The sequence below is a fragment of the Astatotilapia calliptera genome, chromosome 11, assembly GCF_964374335.1.
Source record: "Astatotilapia calliptera chromosome 11, fAstCal68.1, whole genome shotgun sequence".
In the NCBI taxonomy this organism is placed as follows: Eukaryota; Metazoa; Chordata; class Actinopteri; order Cichliformes; family Cichlidae; genus Astatotilapia; species Astatotilapia calliptera.
In genome coordinates, this window is record NC_137432.1 from 17,463,677 (window position 1) to 17,487,809 (window position 24,133).

At 41.8% G+C, this 24,133-nt stretch overlaps 1 protein-coding gene across 5 annotated transcripts; it reads left to right on the forward strand.

The window, feature by feature from the left end:
- The first annotated feature begins 206 nt into the window (after positions 1-206).
- Positions 207-18,181, forward strand: fbxl4 (F-box and leucine-rich repeat protein 4). Of its 5 annotated transcripts, none has more exons than XM_026184099.2 (9): positions 207-411; positions 2,878-3,508; positions 6,318-6,651; positions 7,800-8,044; positions 8,293-8,506; positions 10,311-10,382; positions 12,896-13,020; positions 13,405-13,592; positions 14,319-18,181. In XM_026184099.2, exons 2-9 carry the CDS (start codon positions 3,012-3,014, stop codon positions 14,480-14,482), a joined length of 1,839 nt encoding a protein of 612 aa, XP_026039884.2. In that variant the 5' UTR covers positions 207-411; positions 2,878-3,011; the 3' UTR covers positions 14,483-18,181. The 5 variants fall into 5 exon arrangements, with proteins under 5 accessions (XP_026039884.2, XP_026039883.2, XP_026039885.2 ...); XM_026184098.2 differs by having other exon boundaries at positions 400-509; XM_026184100.2 differs by lacking the exon at positions 207-411 and adding an exon at positions 540-741.
- Positions 18,182-24,133: the final 5,952 nt, after the last annotated feature.

The window sequence follows — 24,133 nt, forward strand, 5'->3', positions numbered from 1 at the left end:
ATAATTTGTTGTACATTTAAAGTGTGACATTTAAAGTTCATACGTAACTTCTATTTTTTTTAGGTTTCCGCGTCCTGTTTAATCACACGTTTTGACAAAAACAGTCAAAATTGGCCATGTTTCGCATTTGTTCACGACATTTGAACACAGTCAATTATTTAGTGCCGCACTGGTGCAATGATAAAGAGAAAAAAGCAGCAGTCTTCCAAATTGCATTACTTTCCCCCTGGAGCCTCGCCCCAGTGCATCGTGTTTTGTAGAAATAACTCGTGTAGTGGTAGTAATAATACTGATACTTCTCTAATACTTAAAACACACAAAGATGAAGGGTTACCCAGATTATGTCGCTGACTGTGCTGTGCGCTCTCTGAGTTAATGCATTGGCCGACTGTTACTTGAAGGCAACACAAGGTAAACGTCAAGAATGTTTGATTGTTGAAATCTTTGTGAACGGCTATGGAAGGAAGAGAGTTTTTCCTCGTCAGTGGATTCATTGATCTACGTTCACTGTAAATTTTGTCCTCTTTGATCGCTCGGTTTTTGCACAGCAACCATTACGGAAGCTAACAGTTCATGTTTTGACAGCTCAGCCTGTGTCTGCTAGCTAGCTGCCTACCTAACACTAACTATTTATCGTTAGCTAACACTGACAGCACTAGCTGTGGGAGACTGCTCAGTTTATTGAACAAGGACTTGGGAAAAGACAGTTTCTTCCTGGCAGCTGGCTTAAAGTACGCTTACGTATGTCAGAATTCGTTTACCTAATGTAATGTCGAAATGCCTTCAAAGGTAGCAAGGTTGGAGGGCTAGTTTAGCTAGCTTCAAATGCACAATGAAATATCAAAGGTTACATTGGCAAGACAGAAAACGCTACACTTCCTTTTCTCTTCCCGTACAGTATTAATAAGGCCACATTATTGTCAGAACTGTAGTATTTTTTTACAGTATTATTAGTATTTCATGTGTACAGTTAAAGCTAATATTTTAGTTTTATCAAAACGTGGTTGTTGTCTAAACATCACTGGCTTTAATGTAATTGTTTTTTAATGTTAAAGGCGGTTAATATAGGGTTGGTGGGGACTCGTGTCCTGTTATTGCTTGTAGGGCTACTTGTTTGTTTACACATAAGCACAGGATGTCCCTGGCAAACGTGTACTGCTCACTGCAGCCTACAGCTGGGTCAATCTGTGATACTGAAAACCTGTGAGGCAGGAGTGTCAGGCACCAGACCCAGAAGTTTCTGGTATCATGTAGCCACTCTTGATTTGTGGCTACCAGGCACCATTAAGTACCAGGATGTCTTGAAACCTGAATATTGTAGTCAGTGCTAGCGATTTCTGATGGTGTCAAGCGTTAACATGGATTTAACCTCTACAGTTTGCATTTTGGTTTGATAAATGTCTTGCCGTGTTTCATTTAACCACAAACTACCGCATGTAGTTATGAAGAAATGCCACACGCAAGCAGCGGTACAAGGCTATACCTTTCGAAGATTGGCAGCTGCAGAAGTGCTTGGTTTGTTTGCAGAATAAGTATTCATTAAATAAGCAAGTCTTCTTCTCAGAAAGTGTCAAAGTGGTTAAAATAGTGAAGAAATCGCTAGAAATTAGATCCAGCTTCTTGCTGTAATTTGTCAATGTGTAAAAATGAATCATTTGTCTACAAGAAAGCATCAAAATGTAAAAGTAAGTATACATGTATAGTCATGGTAAGAAGAAGCTGCCTGTCTTTTAATTAACATAATTTTTTATATCAGCACAAATTGCAAAACATGGTTCTTAGTAAGTCTTACCTTTTAAACAAATATAACCTCAGATAACCAACAACATTTTACATATTGCACAACATCATTATTTGTTTAACAAATGAAAAAGCAGAAGCTCTGGGAGGTTACTGGTACGGACAAGCCAGGTATGTGTTAACACAATGCTAGAGAGGAAATACATCAGCAGTGAGCTTGGAGAAACAACTGTTGCTGTCCATCAATCTGGGAAGGGTTAAAAGACCATTTCCAAACAATTTGAAGTCTATCATTCTAAGTGGGGAAAAAAAAGTGCAAAAACATTGAAGACCGTTGCCAATTTTCCCTGGAGTGTATCTCCCAGCAGATGCATCCCAAGGTCAGACTGTGCTTGATGGTACAATTGGAAGAAGTATGGCTTGTTTAGAAGGATTTCAGGAGAAAATCTCTTCTTTCTAAAAAAAAAAAACAACAACACATGGCAGCTCAGCTTAGATTTGCAAAGTTACATCTGAACAAAGCACAAGACTTCTAGAACAGTGTCCTTTAAACAGACGAGCTAATATGGAGATATTTGCCAGTAATGCATGGCGGTGGATGGGTGATGATTAGGGCTCTAAAAGCTGCTGAAACCAGGCATGTGCTTAGTCTTTCACACACTGCTTCTGTATTTTTGGCTTAATTTTTGTTAAATGAGTAGGGATGCGTCATATGTCATGTGATGTTGTTCTCCTGACCTTGCATTTATCTGATTTTAAGACCTGCTACAGGGTGGATGATTTTATCTTTTGTCCTGTTATGTAAAAACCTTATGTTGAAAGCAGGTCTTTTTTTATGACAACCCCAAAGAAATGTATTGAATGTATTGATTATTTATTAGTATAATCATGCACAACATAAAGTAGCGCTTTCTCCACATGGAACGTTTTTTTGTTTTGTTTTGGTTTTACAATCCTTCAATTTATATTCAGCCAAAAATGTATTTTTGCTTCTTGCTATTTTCATTTAAATTTAGGATTCAGATATCCAAAATGATCAAGTTTATATCGGGACCAAGCAGAAATTGGTCCCTCTGTGGTGTCTTAGACCTGCTGTCTTGCTCTTCTCACTCTTGTTTGTCTCTGCCTAACCCACAGGTCATGCATGCAGCCAGCCTTCTAGCCTGCACTTTGTTCATCCCCAGCGCTTGAGATAATGTTCTACCCGTAGGTGGAGGGTTATCCTCCTACTCCGTTTCTCCCCACTGCCCCCATCAGTCCCAGAGTTCCCTATGTTAACCCTGTTGAGCATGTTTTACTATATCTGTCTGCGGCGGCGCTCCAGGAGTGGAACTCGAGGCGAGGCTCTGACCAGTCGACGGGCTGTGGAATCTGGCCAGAGAGCGGTACTGCCAGTCAGTGTGGAGGTGGAGCAGTATGCCAAAGAGGTTTTGGACTTCAGCTCCCACTATGGCAGTGAGAATAGCATGTCTTACACCATGTGGAACCTGGCAGGGGTGCCTAACGTCTACCCCAGCTCAGGGGACTTCACCCAGACAGCTGTATTCAGAACTTATGGGACGTGGTGGGAACAGTGTGCCAGTGCTCCGCTGCCTTTTCGTCGCACTCCTAAAGGCTTCTACAGTAAGGATTACATTGAGCTAGGCTTTGAGGAGCCCGTCTACCCGACAGCAGTGGAGGTGTTTGAGACCTATTACCCTGGAGCCATCGTCCAGATCCTGGCCTGCTCTCATAATCCTTTCACCCAGAATCCGCCTACTGATGTCAGGTAACAATAGTTCCTCCACACTATGCCATTTCTAAAACTTTACAATACCAGTAAATTGCACAGTTTTCGATTACATAACAAGGCTTCAGTGTTTGGATAAAATCCAGTTGGCATTTCATGGAGTAAAGTACTGCTTGGCCAGAATTTCCACCAGAAAACTACCAGAAACCTGGCAGAGGATGCAATGGGATTAGCTTATTACAATTCTTTATCACGATGATTAGATGATTTCTTCAACAATCTACCTGCTATAGCACTAACTGCTAATTGTCAAGGGAGTCACACTGCACAGTGGAGCTGCATATATGCAGAGACTGAGCTTTTTTTAATTTCTTAGTTCCGACTTGAAGACGCAGTATTATGTATAGGAGAGCACTGAATCATATTTAGCCATGTTTGCATGCAGATAAATGATTTAGGCTACCTTGATTAGAAAAAACTAAACTGATAAAATTGTATAAAGTCTTAAGATTTGCCTGGATCTTTATTCACTTTTTACAGCTTTAGCTTGGTGTTTACTGCCTCGTGTTAGGTGTTGCCTTATGTTGCCTTGGTCCTGCTCTTGGTGCAGTGTCTCAGTTCATTACTGTCCGAAACAAGTCATAGAATCCCCTCCCCCACAAGCCTGCTTTCCTCTGATTGGCTGCCCCTTTCATTGAAAACATTTTTTTTAAAAACGTGTAGAGCAAAGATTACTAAATGGTAGGGCTGGGCGATATGACCCAAAATTCATATCTCGATATTTTTTAGCTGGATGGCGATATAAGATATATCTCGATATATTTTTTTTAAAGCCATAAAGTAAGAACAAGAAGAGAGTTCTTAGTCAAAGCTGTGTCCCAGATGTCACACAGGCACTTTTATTAACATAGAGCAGATGTACATAAAATTTACTCAAAAATAAATTATGAGCATTTATTAAATAATAATGCTCCATAAATAAAAGAAAACAATGTTGTTTTTGTGCATAACAAAAAGCTCACAATTGTGCAGTCAAAATGTAAACTAAAAGACGCTGAGCATAGTAACAAAGACAGATTTCACAGCTGCTCTGTTCCCAACTTGTACTGCGTGACTGACAGCCTGGAGTTTGTAATCCGCTTCGCAACCACGTCTCTTAACAGGTGCCATTTATGGTCCTTATACACAGTAGGGTAATATTACGTTGAAGCACAGTACGTATCACTCCGCGAGGCTCAGCCGTAATGCTCCGACAATCCATCAAGCGGTGCAGCTCCGTAGCTTACCAAAGTCGTACTAAAACATTTTTTGACAGATTGCTGAGCGCCGTGTTCCACATAAAATCGGTTCGCAGCCATCAAGCACAACCAGAATTCATACATAAGGCGCGCTGTCAACTTTTGAGAAAATGAAAGGATTTTGGCTGCATGGCGTTAGCGTGGTTAGCTCGTTAGCGTGGTTAGCTAGCTAACACATTGACGCCGTCCAGCCCCACGCACGGGGCGATGCGCAGTAACTCGTTAACGGAGATTTGCCGTGTCCATCTTGTCGCTTCCTGCAGGTGAAGCGATGGGGGAGGAGGGGGAGTTGTGTTCAGTGAAAGAGAGGCGAGGCCGAGTAACGTTGCGTAGAGACGGAAGTGGACGAAAGAGAGGCAAACTTGCGGCTCCGCAAGTATAATTATAACGTAACATAGACTATATCGATATAAAGGATATTGTCAGATCTTATATCTCGTATAAAAATATATCGATATTTTTTAAAAACTCGATATATCGCCCAGCTCTACTAAATGGGGTACATTGTCATTGACACCATAGAGAGCAGAGTATCAGCTTTTACTCTGAAGCCTCAACCTCTGGCTTGTAAGGATTATTTGTATGTCCACTGAGACACACAGGGAGCCAGCAAAAAAAGAAGTGAGACAGAAGTCAGGGTATACAATTCTGATGGAATATGGATGTGGTCAGCTGCTAAAAGCCATTCAAAGTAGTCCCACTATTTAAGAGTGCATGATCAGGAGGACAAAGGAGGAGGGGGGAACAACTAAGCTGTAGTGCCTCTTCACCTCACTGTACAATACCTTGTGCAATACTTTTTGTAAATAGTCAATGGTGCAATAGACCTCAATACTTGAAATGTGCAATTCACTTGTATTTCTATTTTTATTCCTATTTATTCTATTTATCCCCTTTGTATATTTTATTTATATTTGTCTCTGTATTTCCCAGAGGAACCCACCCGAGGGATTAATAAAGTTCTATCTTATCTTATCTTATCTTATCAACACTGGAGTTTTGGACCTGATACAGATTTTTAGAGAGTGTAAAGTTTTGATATCACTATATCATTAGTCTTTAGAATACTATAAATGCCTGATTTGTATGTTTGATTTATATTGAAAACAGACAATGATGGGGTTGTTATTTAGTAACTTTCCAATGTGTTTCACAACCTGTGAACATGTGTTGCATAAAGTACTGATAGTACTGCAAACAACAGAGGGAAAACTGCTCTGCTTGCTAAGCTATGTAAAAACATAATTTACAAGTTACACCGCACAGCTTTAAAAAATTTTTTTTTACTGTAATAAAGACAGTTTTCATATGGGGGCATATCCGACAACATATATGGGCAAATCCGTCTGTCTCTGCTTATTAGAAATATGTTAAGATAAAGAGGCAAACACTGTTGTGCACAATGCCACACACAGGCTTAAGAACATTGTTAGGACTGTATTTTCCTGCTGCTTTCAACGAGTACCTAGAGTAGTGCAAAGTAGTCTTAATAGCATTATATAGGTTAAAGAATGTTATTTTTATATTTGCACATGTTTTGTGTTGTCCAGGTGGGAGGTGTTGTGGTCTGGTGAGCCCACCAAGGTGCTGACTCCACAGGCTCGCCAGTTTTCCCCTAAAATAAAGCATATCGGCTTCCCAACCAACCTGTTGCGTCTAGAGGTGAACAGCTCTTTGCTGGACTATTACACCGAACTGGATGCTGTTATCCTGCGTGGGGTAAAAGAGAGGCCTATGCTGGCTCTCTATAAAATGCCCATCATCGACATCAGTGACCTGAGCGACAGCGAAGAGGAGCTGTCTGATGTGGGAGGTCCTTTCAGGCAAGGAGATGGCAAGCACCAGAGGACAGGAAATGGCTACTTTGACAAACTGCCATATGAGGTGATTACAGTCCTTAATAACAAATCAGAAGGCTTGCGTCATCCAAGCCTGGGTTGAAAGTTTAGATACGCACAATGAAATAAAACTGCATTTTTAAATTTTATTTTTCAGATGTGATCTTGTTTGCTTAGTGGTACAGACAGGAGTATTTTCGATCAGTACCTCTTTAATAAATATTAGGTTTAACCATTCCCTATCACACTCTTCCTATTTTGACAAGCACAGAGATCCAACCTGACTCCTCAGCTGCCGCCCTCATTACTTCTACAATTACTGCCTGAAAGTTGCAATATCTAAAATTTCTTTTTTGAAGATGTTCCAGTCGCATGCACTAGTCTTACATATAGGTTGAAGGTGCTGCAGTCATTTCTCTGCACACAAAACATTTGCAACGCTGATTATTTGAAGTGTTTTAAAGCTTTCCTTATGCACATCAAGTTTTTTCCTTATTATATGTGCTCAGCATGTGTGCACACGTGCACTTTTTTGTTGTTGTTGTAAAAAATAAAAAAAACGTGTCACACACGAACACTGCGGGTTGAACCATTCTGGCACTTTCTTGATCTCGCACTCACAGACAGTCATTTTCATGCCATACAGATGTATCATGTTGTCTGAGGCGAGCTTCAAAACACCAGCAGTACTCTTGATAGTTGTTCTCTTATCTCCTATCCAAACCACTGCCATTAACAGCAGTCTTCACAACCGCTGTGTGTTTGTTTCAGAAACACAATATAGCTATTATCTGTCAGCTGATACCAGCTTGAACACAGTGTATTGTTAATCCACTGTGACACACACACGCACAACCATTCTTTCTCTTTGAGAGACACACGAATGCGGTGCAAAACAAGCCGGCTCACCGCTGATCCTGCTATCGGTGCTGTGTCTCCCAGATAACCACTATTTAGATCTGCCTGACAGAGGGGACGCAATTAACATTCTCCACTCTACACTGAACTATTTTCTCTTCTCTGCTAGGTTCCACTATTCTTTAATGTTCTCTATTATGTGTTATTTTCTGCTTATGTTTTCTTACAAGACCAAACATGTCTTGTCTCTCACCCTCCTCGTATCTTACCATTTCTCCTCTCCTCTCCTCTCCTCGTCTCCTATCTTAACCCCTCTCCCCCGACTCCCGTCCACAGCTCATCCAGCTGATACTGAGCCACCTGACCCTGCCAGACCTCTGCCGTCTGGCCCAGAGCTGTAAGCTGCTGCACCAGCACTGCTGTGACCCGCTACAGTACACCCAGCTGAGTCTGCAGCCTTACTGGGCCCGGCTGAGTGACGCCTCCCTGGGACACCTGCAGAGCCGCTGCACCCTCCTCCAGAGGCTCAACCTGTCCTGGACCGGCAACCGTGGAGCCCTTACCCTGACGGGCTTCAGCAGGTCAGACTATCAGCGGGCCACGAATGGCAGCAAACAGGGAAATGACCTTGGAAAGTAGCAATAGAAGTAAAAGCACTTTTTCAAGGAGGAGCATACTGAAACAAAGAAAATCAGTTTACACATTCTTCTGTAACTGATTGAAAAATAAATTAAGAAGAGGATGAAGGACTACTGGGGAATTGATGGCTTTTTTGTTCGTTTTTGTTTTTGGCCTCTTGTCACTCATTTCTCTCAATCTCCCGCCTTAGTTTCATGAAGGCCTGTGGTCCCAGCCTGGTCTGCCTGGAAATGTCATGCTGCCACTTCCTGAACGAAGCCTGTCTCGAGGTCATCTCCCAGACTTGTCCTGGACTCCAGGAGCTCAACCTGTCCTCCTGTGATCGTCTCCCCCCACAGGCCTTCACGCACATCTCAAAACTTACACGCCTCCGCAGGCTGGTGCTTTACCGAACAAAGATAGAGGTATGCGCTGCAAACAGTGTCTCTGCGAAACTAATCAGAGTGATTCGCGTGGACTTCGATCTGTCTTGTTTAAATATAGAGCAGGTCAAATTGTTGTTTGGTTAATGATATATCCGATACCCTGGCTGTTTATAATTTGCAGACTGCTCCTTTTTCTAAATGTATATAATGTTTTATTCACCATTGATGCTGAGCTGTTATAAAAAAATTACAAAAAGATTTTTAAAAAATGAATTATCTTTCGTATTTTGAATATATAGAATGTCAGAGATTTTCAAGAGGTAGATTCCACACGGTGGAAAGGTCAGAGAATTTAGTCACTTTTCCTGATATTCAAGCAACAGAATTTGATCAATTGTATCTAATAAAGCAGAAAATGCCTTTTGGGTTTGCATCAGAAAGGGCGTCTGGCAAATCAAACATGAGGAGCTGCCCACTGTGCTGACCCCTTGAGATAAAAGAGCAGCCAGAGGCAGCTTTTATCTTCTTAAAGGGGACCTGCTCATCGCCAACTCTGTACTTTTATTCTTGGACTGTATTAGAGTAGTTTTGCATGATTCACAGTTCAAACGAATCCTTTATCTTACACTAAGCCTTGGTGCAAACCGATTTAGCTCATGTCATAACCTCTTTCATTGCTAGGCCACATGAACTGTTACCAACAGCCTCCACTGGCCTCCTCCCCCCTTTCAGAAACTCAGGTTTTACGGCATTAACATACTGATGACTTATGACTTTTCTGTGATAGGGGATCTGTAAGCAATTAAAACCACATTTTCCTCATTTATAAAGTCTGAGGTCCACCTGTGTAACTGAACTAATATAAAAAAAAAAAAGATCATCATTTTGTTTTAAAGATGTTTTAATCTTATTTTTTTCGTGTTTAGTTAATCATCTGATGACCTCCTTTGTTTCACTTGAAACATGCATATAGTATAGGTTTGAACAAAACTTCCCAAAAATGTGCATTTAATGTAAAAACTAATGATTTCTCCTTAAGAAAGATTTAAGATGAACTGAGTAAACTCTGATTCTACAGGGTGTTGAATATACATCGCATGTATTCAAGCTCAGGCATGTCTGATGTGTAATATCACTGTGCCTTGTTTTGGTGGTGCACCTCAGCGTTTCTCTAGTGTTTGTCATGTTTCAGAGTGACGTTGTGGGCAACAGACAGTGTAGAGTTTCTGCGGTGGAGCCAGGCAGCGTGCTGCAGGTTGTTTACACCCGGACAGACAGAGCGAGCCGTGTGTCTGTTTGAGGCCCTGACATCTCAGCTGTCATTACCTTGTCACTGCTCTAATTAAATGGCTAGCTTACGGGAGAGAGGCACTTATAAAAATGCCTTACACCGAGTCGAGCACACGCGCGCACACGCAGACAAGAGGCTTTCACTTTCATGTCTGACACATTCTCCTACCGCTGAGGTGCATGTGTTGGCAGTTGCAGCACTGAATTCTGATATCTCCATATACTAGTTGTAGTGCTGCTCGAGAGGCCTCCGTTTTCACTTTTTTCACTCCACAAGGAGGTGGAAAAATTGTTTCCTGTGCTTTATTAAAAACCTTTTAATCCTGAAAGTGCTGGGTGTGCCAGGTAACAGACAGGAAGTTACTTAAACGGGAACTTTAGGTGACATGACTGGATTTGTTACCGCTACTAAAACCTATGTTGTTTTAAATTATCTTATATATAGATTTACACTCAGGTAAGATGGTACCGGTGTTTTAAATCTCTTTTGCTCCTTCTACCTACCTGGTTTTCACCTGTGCACCTCTGTCTCCGTCTCTCCTTTCCTCCACAGCAAACAGCCATCTTAAGCATTCTGACTTTCTGCATAGAGCTAAGACACCTCAACCTGGGGAGCTGTGTGAGGGTGAGAATGTGCACACATATGAAGTTTCAAAGAAAGCTACAATCTTAACTATTACCTTTCATTTTGGAAGCTTGTCTAAAAGATGCCAGATAGGAAGATGAAAGAGAGCCCTGTGATCCCTGGCAAATGGCTTAGTCACACTGGAGTAAAAGTAGGACAGCAATCTTATCGTAACTGGGAAAAATCTGTGCTTATATAATTGAATTTAATGTTTTTTTGCATTAAAAACTGATTACAAGTAGTTGCAGTACCCACTTGTGCGATCGCACAGGTTGTCTGATGGAAGGCATCCTGTCTGCAAACAATGGTGGCCTGATTCAAACTCACTGGAATCACTCTGATTAGTGAAGGTTTCAAGTAAATGATGTTTAATTTATGAACACAAACAGTTTGAAAATGCAGTCAGCGTGTGAGCCAGTCAGCTGGTGGCCAATTGTGTGCGTTCTGGTTATATTCCTACATAAAGTCAAGGTTTGCTAAGCACCTACAGTATATCACATTGCAGTTAAATCGCTGTCCTGAAGCAGCAAGGTCTCTATTTTTGGAGGAATTGCTTCTGTTGAATTTCTGAGGTTCTCGCTCGACTCTGTAAGTAGTTAATATTGATTTCTGAGTATGTACACTGCAACACATTTGCAATTGTTGACAGTTTGTCACAAGTTAATCACTGTATTAACACAAAATGATTGCATGTAATTGCCATCTTGACCCAGTTCAGTAGTAAGCTGACAGCACAGCTGACAGACTGATAGGCAAATCACTCTTATCACCATCTTGCCACGCCAAAGTCTCTTTGAAGATGGCAACTGACTGGGAGTGGTCAAGACCTGGTCCCTGTCTGTGACAGGATTGCAAGGTCATTGCACAAGGTCACAATCATTTTGGTCATACCTCAACCACCGTTTTTCTTAGTGTGACTGTTGCATAATGCTGTAGTCACACAGGCCTAGACACCATTTGGCCACCATTTAGGATACTCTAGTGGCTAGTGATAAATATGTATACCCTGACTGATTAGTGAGTGATTACTGGAGGTTTCTGGCTGTTGCCAAGTGAATTCAGATGCAAAGAGGGTGCTGACCATGCACTCTTTGCGATTGCTCACCTTAGTGTTTGCATGGAAGACACCCATTTGCAAACGCTAATCATAGAATGCTAATGAGATCTGGAAAAACGTGCGTCTTAAGACCAAAACCAAGTTTCACTACTGCTCCATGTTTAGACAGCAGTGACATTAAGCTTCTTCCGTGCAAACTACAGTCAACCATGGCAACTTGCTGGGGGCCAAAGAAGTTTTCAGTGCAGCACCGTGTACCTCTTTAGTACCAATTTCACCCAGTGACAGCAAACGCCAACAACCACTTGAAAACCAGTCTGGGAATACACATTTTTCACTAACAGCCGGTGGTTGGCATGGGGTCACTGGCTAATCTTTGTGCAGTCTGTGCTAAGATAAGATAATTGGTTGGTAGTTGTAGACTTCTGTGAGAGCGGTGTCATTCTCCTGTTACTCCTTTAATGATGGCTCATTGAATATGAGGGGAATGGTATACAGCAACTGTTGTGGACAGATATGTATGATGATATTAAAGTACAATACGTTTTATTATTAACATCTTTTAGAATTATTAATGAGGCATTTTAATAAATGTTTAGTGTATCATGATGATAATGATGGGGCATCTGTGTGTGTTTAACTCCCTAAAAAAAGTTGAATGACTTTGATGGAAATATTGATATAATACATGAGAAAATCCTCTTGTGGTCTTTCTCAAGACATAACTGTCATCATCAGAAATAAAGTTATGCAACATTTGGCAAGAGAAATGCATAAAGGCAGCGACTCTCTCTGCCAGAGTTTAAATATCCATCACTGCTAACTCTGAGAAATGTTCTTGCTGTCATTTTTGTAGCTGAGTTATCTGCTCGGGCTGTTTTTAGTTGTTAAATTGCATTTCTTTGCTTTCATCTTTGGATGAAACAATGAAATATGGCCAGCATTACCTGACACCAAAGAACAATAACAGCCTCGCAAACATAAATCAGTTCCTGAAAGACTATTTTGTTTTTTACGGTGAAAGTATTCCGCGTTAGTGCTTTGTTCTTTTGCTCTCTCGAGGAAGCGAGGTTACGAGCCACAAGCCGGGTGATGCCGCTAATCAGCTTTTTATTATCGCAGCATTTCAAAAGTTTGTTCAGAATATATTAGATAGACTATTGACTGACTCATCCTGACAGCATCATCTTCCTTTACGTTATCCTAAAGGTACATTTTTAAAAGCCTGGGACTGTGACAGTGTTGTAGATGAGCACAGATCACAGCACCTCTGCCCGTACATCGCTCACACCGACGTGTACAAATCATAACATCTGAATCGACTGCAGCATACGACGAGGGTGGTTTTGCACATTAAAGCGGGTCTGAATCGTCCAAATGTCCCTCTGGGAACTTGCTTGTGAGCTGCAAATGCTGCATATTGTATAGAGAGTAAATGCTCCTGTCTCACTTACAGATCGAAGACTATGATGTTGTAGCCAGTATGCTGGCCACTCGCTGTCGCTCGCTGTGCTCTCTGGACCTGTGGCGTTGCAGAAACCTGACCGATCGAGGCCTGACTGAGCTCGTCTCAGGGTGCAGGTAGTCACTTGAAGCTACTGTTGTTTATAACACCTGCGGACTCCAGGCATGTGCAAAATAACCATTCATAACAGCTTCTTTTTTTTTTTTAAGTGCTAATTTTGCCCCAAAATAAGATTTCAGGAAGCTCCTCCCCCCTCTCTGCTCCTGCCACCATCTTTTTGCTTGGTGGGGAGTTTTCATAGCTTTCAGTTCAGGATTCTTCTCATATAACATCTTTGGTTGTAAAATTGTCCAGGACCTGAAATGGTGTTAGTTTCCTCTGCGATTGCTTTGTTTTTGTTAAAACACTTACACATTAGAGACACTGCATGGTTTCTCTGTGAATATCCAAATTTGTCCTTGCGTCACCCCAGTTTACTTGTTGGCTCTGTTGTTGCTCAGGATGTTGGAGGAACTGGACCTGGGCTGGTGTCCCACGCTGCAGAGCAGTACGGGATGTTTCCAACACCTCGCCCGCAGCCTTCCACGCCTGCGCAAACTCTTCCTCACTGCCAACCGCACCGTCTGCGACTCAGACATAGAGGAGCTGGCAGCCAGCTGCCCCTGTCTGAGGCATCTGGACATTCTGGGTAAGCTCTCCCTCACACATATGTGGAAACAAACGTTTGCCTTATTAATCATTTGTTAATGAGTGTCAAGTTCGTGGTTATTCGGTCATGACTTATGTTTCATCACGTTGGTGTATAAAGCTCCCCATCAAAGCAGCATAGCCACAACTTAACTTTTTATAAGAGACTTTGTCAGTTGGGCAACTGCATTTTTGATTTAGCTCATCGTTCACTTATCATATTCACAGCAGGCCCATTCCCAGTGTAGCATTTGAGGGGTGAAAAAAACCTTCAAGTTAACCTCGAACACAAACTCAAATAATCAGCTTAATATTGCTATACAGTAGTGCTCAGTAAGCAAAGTTACAGCAGCACACCATAGCAGTAACACTCTAGTTCCAGTTGCATAAGTTGGTGTTTTTGACAGCACAGTAGCTTCAGTGTTAGTCAGGCTATGCTGATGTGTCAGTTCTTTAGTTATTTCAGATGTGCTTCAGTGGTTGACTCGCTGGAAGGTGTGCAAATGATTTTGGTCTGGACTCTATGATCTGTGTGAACAGGCAGAGAGGAACTTTACTTCATTTACAAAGAAAATACACACGCAGTTTCCTTTTTAAGAAGTAGCCAGACATAAAAATATCATTGTTTTTATTTCACAGCTCTGTGTTTTGTTTTATTTTTTATGCGTTTTTTGTGAAGTGTTTTTCACCTTCTGCGTGTCCCTGTTGTGATACGTCTGCCGGACAGGTACACGGTCAGTGAGCGCCGCCTCACTGAAGAAACTCCTCCAGTCGTGTCCTCGGCTTGTCCTCCTGGACGTCTCCTTCTGCTCACAGATAGACATGCGCATCGTCCAGGAGCTCTCTGGCCTCTTCCCCAATGTGGCCATCAAGAAAAGCTTCACTCAGTGACCCCAGCATTGGCTCATTTCCCACTACTGAGATGTAGCAAGTGGAGGGAGGTACTGGTCAGCCCATACTGCCCCAGAGTGATTCAGAGGCAGGTCAGATGCAGGAGGAGATTGCAGACCTGCCTCTGCTTGTATCACGGACGAGATCTTCTTTTAGCGGTCAGTATAAAAAGCGGTGGGACTGGGTGAGGAGGATTTTACTGGCTTTACTGATTTAGTGAACCTAAATGACTACAGATTTGTAGGAGCAGGATTATACAACATAAGACACTTGTATTTTTGGGTGGGGGTTTTGTTTGTTTGTTTTTTAAATCAGGGTTGTTGCAGTGAAGCTGCCACATGTTCCCACAATATGAATCAGCACTTACAGTATGTATTGCCAGATAACAAACGGCAAGGAAATATGCCTTACCACTAGAAATCACACATGAAAAAAGCAACATTTGAGAGAAAACTTCTTTTAAGCATCTTTTTAGGAAAACAAATGGAACACAAAGCATTCTTACCTGTTACTGGACTTCACATAATAATATTAGCTACATATCAGGGCCTTGGTCAGTGCCTTGTTTGATTGTGGAATATGAACAGGCTGGTTTGTACATGAAGGTCTTTCCGGTGGTGTTTATCACCATTCACTCACTTTCATTGAATCATAGTGGATGGTGTTGTGTTCAAAGGGGCTTTAAAGGTGAAAACAGCTGCACTAGATGCAATGCACTGTGGTTAGTGTTATTCTTTTATTTTTTTACTTTAATGAGACTATCACAAGTTAATATGTGTTGCTACAAACTGCAGGATCATCATTAAATGTCCATGCACTAGAGATTTAGCAATGGCATGTTTCCATCAATGGGGAAAAAAATTGTTTTCATTTCCACATGCTCTAAAATTGCAGGAGTACAGAAAACACCTAAAGGCATCAAATTCAAAAGATATGCACACTGACTCTTTTGAAATAAAAGCGCAGAGAAGTAATGAAGATCTTATTTAAGATGACATGAAACAAATCTAAAAATCTTTTCCTCTCCAACTCTCAGTTAGGCGCTTTTGGTCCAGCAGTTAATATTTTTACTAGGATAATATGAAAGAATTTCCAACTGTATTACCTGGGCAGCTGTTAATGTGTCACCACATATCAGACACTTCAGATGAATGTAGTAATATTCTATATTAAGTCCGAGTGTTAACAAGTAAGAAATACAGGGGTAGTTATTAACTAGAGGCCTTTGTTGGAATACTGTAGAGAAAGTCATCTGCAGCTGAAGCAGTTGAATGTGTTTGGCTGTATACAGTACATCAGACAATTCAGTGGACTAAATGAAATAGAAAGTGTTAATAATCGGGGTGCTTGCTAATTGGTTTTGTTCAGACCTCATAGGTTGTGTAAACATTTCAGCGTAGGCAAATTGGGGCCTTTAGGCTAAAGTTTTGTTTCCCCAAGTTTGAAAGTCACTGGCTCCTCCGCCGAGGTGAGAGCTCAGGTGGGGGAGTGTTTTCAGTGCTGTTTTTCTGTCAGCAAGTTTACACAAGCTGAGTTTCATGAAACTTGGAGAGCTGGGCCCAGGCATTAAAATTAGCTGCAAATGCAGAACACCTTCTTTGAAAGTGCAAGATAGGCCCTCTGCAGTGTCATAATGTTAGTGCTGTTTCTGTTGTCGTTCCTGTTGAGTTCTGTCACTGCTGTCTGACTGCAGCCGACTACATAACCCACTCCGATCAAATTCCACCGCTGAGAAGGAGTGCTGTAAATTAAGCCGAGGACGTAATGTTAACGTGTAACGAGTGTAAGTACGATATGTGACCTCAGTATTTGTCCTCAAACTCAGGGGCTATATATAATCTCATGTTCATTAAATGTCACTTTTTTTAAAAACATGTTTTACTCCAGAAACCAGCACAAAGGACATCTTTACAGAAAGTAACACCAGACTTGAGTTAGCTTTAAGGTTACCGGGCTTTGGTGTTGCTCACAACAAACACACACGTGACACAAATCGTCAGTTTGCGCTGGCGTAACAGAGACGTTAATCAGAGCTTATTGAGTGTTGAATGTTGCAGTAATTGTATGAAAAATGTACTGCTGCTGATTATTTATTTTTTGTAATATATGAAGCCAAGGCTGCAGTGTGGGAGAAGTGCTTGAAGAGCATTTTTGTGTTTGAAACAAACTTGAATTTTTAGTTGAAGCACATGCTACTAGTCAATATTTGTGCCTTATGCTCCTGTTTGAATGTTGTGTCCAAGTGGTTTAGATTGTGGTGAAGTGCTTCGCTTTTTTTTTCTTTTCTTTTTTTTTTAATGCCCTTCAACCAAAGTAATAACACATTAATCTGGTCGTCATCAGTCTCACACCTATATTTGACCAGTTTCTGTGCCATATACCTTATATCAGCCATGTTAATTATTGCAAAATATAGAGCTATATATGCAAAAAATGGTTTATTTATATTTCCCTCGGCAATGAAAATGTTATTTATACTCATTATTGGTGGATGTTTAAATGGTAATATACAATTTGGGGAACTGTTTCTTGGGTTTTTTGGTATTTTGCCTAGCTTAGCACTAAGACTGAAAGTATGCCTTTACCCTAGCCTAACATGAAGTGGAAATGTGTTTTTAGCCTGGCTCAGCATAAAGACTGAAAACATGCCTTTAGTCTGACTTAGCAGTAAGAGTGAATGCACGTCTTTGCCTTAGTTTAGTTTACCTTTGTTTGTGCAATGCTAGTCCACTAAACCTCAAATCACGCGGGCCTACAGACCAATCAGCAACCTGCCCCCCGGTAACCCAAAATACTCCAGAAACGTAAAAAAGACTGAAATTCAGATTTGCTCAGTGATCGATGTTAGAGAATGTACATATTTTCCCATCTGCCAGTTGTTTAAGCTTTAAGAAATAAATATGGCAGCGACATTTGCGTTCTGCAGCTACAGTCATTACCTTTCTAAACACCTTAAAAATGACTTCCTACTCTGTTCCTGCTTCCAGTCTCTGTGCTGAGCTAGGCTAAACCCAGAGCGGTCCTGGCTGCGCAGAAGTCAATCACATATCGATCTTCCAGTCTTGTTATTGGTGTGGGTATGGTTAAATTGCTGCATAAGAGTGGGAAATTAATACTTGGTTTATTTCCAGTTTTGTTATAAACAGGTGTGGTAACAGTATGGCACACCAGGCCTTTCACTAATGCATCAGTTTTGCCCAGCCCACCCAAATTTTTAATACATTTTGATGTTTTTTTTTTTTTAAATTGTTATTTATCCAGGTAAAGCTCTCATTTCGAAGACCTGCTATCATGTAATTATGTAATTATGTCAGTAATAACTACTGCACCACAATAAAAACACTGTCACTGTTATACTTTGTACAGCAACTATCTGCAACAGCATTAATTTGCAAAGTATTTAAAAAGTGAGCACCACTCTCAGATCATCACTGTTTGACCAGTGATGCAGTTTGGTGTATTTTTCTGAGGTGGCCCTATGCTTCTTTTTTTCTTCCTCTAATGAATATGCAGTCTCTCTTCTCCCACTCTGGATATGTGATCAACCTTTGTGCCATGAACTGGGAGGACCTGCAGCGGCGCTCCCTCCGCTGCAGCGTGAAAGCCACTGTTGTGTAAAGAGATTGTGTGTCTCTGTCGCGATGAAATGCGGTGCTTCAATTTCACCAGGTTTTAAATAAACCGAAGGCTGATGACTGAGTGTGTGTGGCTCATTTTTGATCCTGTAGGAGCAGAGATGTAAGCAGTCTGACTGTAGAACAAAGTGGCTGCGAAGGCATTAACTCGCTCATATTCTATTTTCTCTTATTCTTCAGCTTCATTGAACAGCACGCCACTGCCGCCGAAACAAATGGAAATTGCTCCGCTGTATCATGTTGGGGCTTCTTAAGAAGAGAGTCGTCTAAGTGTGATTTGGGGTTGGAGGCGTGGGGGGGGGGGGTAGGCTCGTCTACTGAATCCACAACAACTAGCAGAGCCATTAGTCAGGATGAGTGACTGGATAGTCGTTGCGGAATGATCCTTTTTGCCTTAACCCTCTGCCATTTTACAGTCTATTAATACCACAGGGAGAAGTGACATTAGCTTGTCTTCTTAACGGCCTTTTAATGAATTGTTTATGCCTAGTTTAATGATGTATATTGTGGCCCTGTAATGTGCCCTAATGACGGAGAACGAGGCGGCCTCGGCTGAAGTATTAATTTGGACTGCCTCCCCAATGATTATTCCTCAGCCACTAACGTCGCCGCCGCCGTGCGTGCTTGCGCGCGAGCGTGGATGCAAACGTGATTCATGGAGGCTTTCCGCTCTGCACTACAGCTTGATTTCTTGCTGTCACGCTCCTCTACGAGCCTGATATATCCAGGGGGGGTTCCACAGCAATTAGTTCAGCTTTTTATTTGTCTTTCAAGTGCCTACAGACATAGCTTGACGAATCTGCAAGGGGAATATATGGATGGAAATATTGTTCCTGAATAATAAATCCAGCGTTTAAAAAGTAAATGGGAGGGGGGTAGGGAGTGGTGTCACAAGGTCTCTCCGTTCCTTTTTCTTCCCCCCCCCCCCCCCCCCCCCCTTATCTCCAGATGGTGTGAGTGAGTGACACAAGAGCATACCTGGACAAAGCTGACAGCAGAAACAGTCTTCTCTGTGGTCTACCTCCTCTGAGCCCTCCTCAGGCTGGGATTCGACAGGCCTCAGACCTGCCTGAGGGAGACCTCACCGTGATACCCATCATTATGTGGCTTGGTGCTGCTTCTCTAGTTTCCCTCCTTGGACTCTAATAATGAAGACATCCCTGGCAGTCCTCACCGTTGTGTCTGAAGCTTATTACTTTTGTTATGTTTTTAAGGATATTGAATGTCAGCACTCAGTTTCTTAAATCTATTCCAAGCACTAAACTCAACAGGGTGGTGTTTTGAAGCTACAGGGGTACACTGTTTCTTTAGCCGTCTGTGCATCCACGAGGATAACTGTTTTTATTTGTACATGTTGCCAAACTGTGATACCTCGCCCTAATTATTGTAAACAAAGTGCCACCACACAGTGACTCTTCAGAGATCCGATCTGATGCTGGCTGAAGAGATGCGGTGCTTGTTTCTCAAAATGAACTCACTCTATCCTGTTACATCAAGTCCCTCTTTTTTTTTTTTTTTTTTTTTTGGTCTCCTTTCAGAAAATTGATTTTCTAGGACTTAAAAAAAAAAATCTGGCCTCTCATTGCAGGCTATGGCCTCAGTGTTGGACGTGAGTTACAAGGAGAGACTTTCCTTGCTGAGATGGTTTCCTTTGAAGAATTTTTAGGAGCCTGAAGTGTTTTTTTTCCCTTCTTATCCCTCTAATCATAGTGTGACCCATCAGCATTATCTCGGGTCTCCTCGTTCGAAATGAACAACACAGTTTTTCTTGTTTTGAACCAAACAGCCATCCTGCAGATTTCACACCAACTTTGACCTGGTGGCACAGATGATTAGAAATGTATTAAAGTGACATCTACATTATTAAAACAGAGGGTTGCCTGCAAATGCTGGCCTTAGTCACGGCTTTTTTTTTTTGTTTTCCTCTCAATAAACAGAGAAAGAAGTCAAAGTGTGTGTGAATTTAGAGAGTAGACAGTTTAGTCTTACTCTTTCAATATTTTCAGCTTTGAACTACAACTGTAATCCACTTTAATTTTAGACTTTTCCTGTGTGAGTATCTGTCTTTATTAAATAAAATAATAATATAATATCCATCCATCCATTCGCTTCCGCTTATCCTTTTCAGGGTCACGGGGAGCGCTGGAGCCTATCCCAGCTGTCATAGGGCGAGAGGCGGGGTACACCCTGGACAGGTCGCCAGTCTGTCGCAGGGCTAACACACAGGGACAGACAACCATTCGCGCTCATATTCACTCCCGCATTCACACCTATGGGCAATTTGGATTAACCAATTAACCTATCCCCACAAACTGCATGTTCTCCCCGTGTTTGCGTGGGTTCCCTCCGGGTACTCCGGCTTCCTCCCACCGTCCAAAGACATGCAGTTTGTGGGGATAGGTTACAATATAATATAATATAAATGTCTAAATACTACCAGTGGCTGGACTAAAAGACAGCGCAGAGGCACTAATTGTGGCAGCAGAGGAACAAGCTTTAAGTAAAAGATCCAAGGCCAGCCAGTAACGTTTACTTTGGTCCTCTGGAGGTAGTTCTGCAGGAGCGATGTATGTCTTGGCTCATTGTCAAGACATCCATCGAGAACCAGTTTTGCTGCTGCCTGCATGAGGTTTTCTTTTTCAAAATCTTCACATATGCTTCTTCATGGTTCCTTCCACCTTGATGAGATTCCCAGTTCCAGGTGTATTGAAGCATCCCTACAGCATAACACTCCCACCACCATGTTTCACTGTGAGCAATGTTCTTTGAATTGTATGTCTTTTCCTTCTGTCTCCAAACATAATCAGCGTGTCTGTGTCCAGAGAGCTCTAGTTTCATCTCATCTGACCAAAGGACACAGTTCCAGTAAGCATAATCTTTCTCCAGGTTGTCCTTGGCGTACTTCAGTCTGGCTTGAATGTGTCTTCTTTCTCTTGTCCACGTCACAGTCCACTTATATGCAGAATTCTAGTGATAGTCTTCTTTACGTCAACAGTCCTGACTTTGCTAAGTAATTCATTCATGTCTTGGCAGTTGTTCTGGGTTCTTCAGACACATCTCTCACTAGTTTGCTTTACAGAGTCTTTGAAGTTTTTTCGCTTCCTGTTTCTGCCAGGCTTGTTCTGTACTGTGTGGCTCTCTTTGAATTCCTTGATGATACATCTCAGTCCAGTTCTTGACACTTGGCGGCTTTGTGATAACTTTGTATATCCATCTCCCGCTTTGTGAGCATCCACAATTCTTTTTCTCAAGTCTAAACAGATGTCTTTTGTATTTGGCATGATGTTTTCTCCACTGAAGTTTTTATATTGTGTGTAAATTGGAAGATAACCCTCAGTTTTAAATTGCTTTTACTGCATAGAGCAATACAGAGGTGAAGCACATCATTGCACAGCAGTGGTTTGTGCTATGGCTCAGTAAAAAGGGGACTAATAATATTGACCCTGGTAATTTTTGGTTTTTTGGAAATAATTCTGTGATTATACAAATATAATGGCACTGTTAAAAAATTTTTTATGTGACCAATGATACATTTACAGCTGATATAAAAGCTTTATTTGTCCACCTAAAGCTTCCTGTTCTTACACCGGGCCTTCACAGCGTGGGTCTGGCACAGGATGTGTGCGATGGCCGTGCTGAAGGATGAGCATGTTTCACAAACAGGCCGAGCAATTATAGCCCGAATAATTATGCGCTGAAGGGGAGACACGACTCGCCCCGTTGATCAGCAAAGTTCATGTGAAGTTATAATTAAACAATAACTCGTTTACAAATGAACGCACACGCGCGTTTGTGTGCTTAAGTGTGCAAAGTGTAATTAGCTGCGATGCATCTGAGTGAAACCGAAACAACAACAATGTCAAATGGTGGAATTATGTTCAGCTCGTGAGCTTGTATCACTGTTATCTGTGTGTGTTTCTGTGTGTGCGTGGAGGAGGTGTGAGTAAAGAGAGACTGACAGATAAGTGAGCGATTGTTGGGCTGATTGGTCCTCACAGGACTCAGAGATGGACCCTGATGTTTGATGCTTCGTACAAACGCATTAAGTGAAGATCACTGTGGAGGGGATGGATGGCTAAAACCTTCGTGTTCAAAATCAATTAGACCCCTGAAATTCACACTGAAACATTGCGTAGTTACACACACAGTGTTAAACTAGATTTCTGTGATCTGAGTGAGATTGTGTATCACTTTTTTGATATGTATCCACATTTGTCGAATCACACTTACACCTAACAGTCCCCCTGTTAGCAAGTTAGTAAAACCACTAATTGCACATGCTCATCTAGTGGCAGGGCTGAGCGTGCTGAGTCAGCGATGCTCCTTAAATCTCACACTGTACACCCCTACTTCATTGCCCACCGCTGGAGACACTGGTTCTGTCACTAGAAGAGAACAAAACCCTCCAATGCTGTCGAGGTAAGTTTACATACAGACGAGGCTTATCTAATGGAGGTGAGACATGACAACCTGACTCATACTTGTGTAAAAGAGTCTTTCACAATCAGCTTGTAGTTTTAACGCGGAGGGCCCACAGTGAGCACGAATCTGGGCAGGGATGTGGAGCTTGGTGGAGGCTTGAAGAATCACTTGCACTTTGGTCAACCCCACACAGAGACTGGCCAGCTGTGAATGGCAAAGATATAACCAGTGGAAAACTGCTCCACTGCACTTTTATTTAGATTGAATTGTAATTATGAATTGTAGTTGGACAAACTCCCTCCTTTCATGGGGACGCTAACATTAAAGCCTGATTTTATGGAATTAATAAACTGTAACATCTTTTCAACTTTTAACATTTCTGCACATTGAATTTTTCCCATTTTTGTTTTGTTTTTATGAATGAAAAGTAATGTCCTCCATCTGGTCGGACAGTTAAAGGGATGAACAATGAACCTGACTTTCATCTGTCAGCTTAGTGAAATCTTTTTTTTATTATTTTTTTTTTTTTACCTTGCATTAATTGGCATAAGAATATGAACTTAAAAAAATACCCCAACAGTATCCCAACATAATATCCCCAAAGAACAGAGAAGCCTTCTATTCCACGTTTCTGTCGTGAAAGGAAAACTTGACCCGACCTCCTCCCGAGGTTCCTGCTGGTGTCGCAAGATGGCGCTAGAGCATCGACCATGTCCCCCCCCCCACCCCAACCCTCCCGCTTCTCTTCCTCTGCTCGGTTCAGTCAGCGCCACAGCATCAGCACAGCAGCTTTCCCTCCTTGCCTGTGAGCCTAATGGGAAATTTCAAGTCACCTAAATAAAAAGGAAGGTGTAATTAACGCGACGCGCTATTAATTGCATCTGCTAGAGAGCGGATGAAGGGCGCGAGGGCGCACTTTTTTCCTTTTTTAAAATGTTATTTATTTTATTTATTTATTTTTATTACAGAGCTTCACAAAAGTCTACTTCAGAGATCAGAGAGTTGCAGAGGGGGCTTTAAATGCCGGGGTCATTTCATACCAGGCGTCCAAATGGCAGGTCAAACGGTGAGTGGGGGTGGTGATGATGGTGTTTCTTCCCACATCAAAACAACGCGTGAAGACGCGCTTTCTGGCAAGCTGGTATTACATCATCATCGTCTCGTATAGGTTAAGTTAAGCACATTAGCGTTGATTAGAATGACACCCACCTTGAATCAGAGGATATCTGCATATTTTTTATTTTTCTGTTTAAAGCACACGATTGGTTTTTAGTTCTTTATGATCAGCTTTATTGATAAACACTATCAATACCTTATTAGCTACTGATTGCCAATCCACCTCTTTGTTTGCTTCTTAATTCTGAGAGAGAAAAGAAGCACTTCATCCATGCTCGTGAGGCTGCAGACATCAGAACAGGAAACGGATCCGATTCTAATTAATATTATTCTGACAGGCACAAGGCCCGCGCGCAATCACGCACATTTTTAAGCAGGAACTTTTGCATTTGGCTGTCAGATCCAAGCTTGAAAAAATAGTAATAATAATCAGCTAGGCTAGATTTTCACACACGTGCACACAAACATCACACCAATG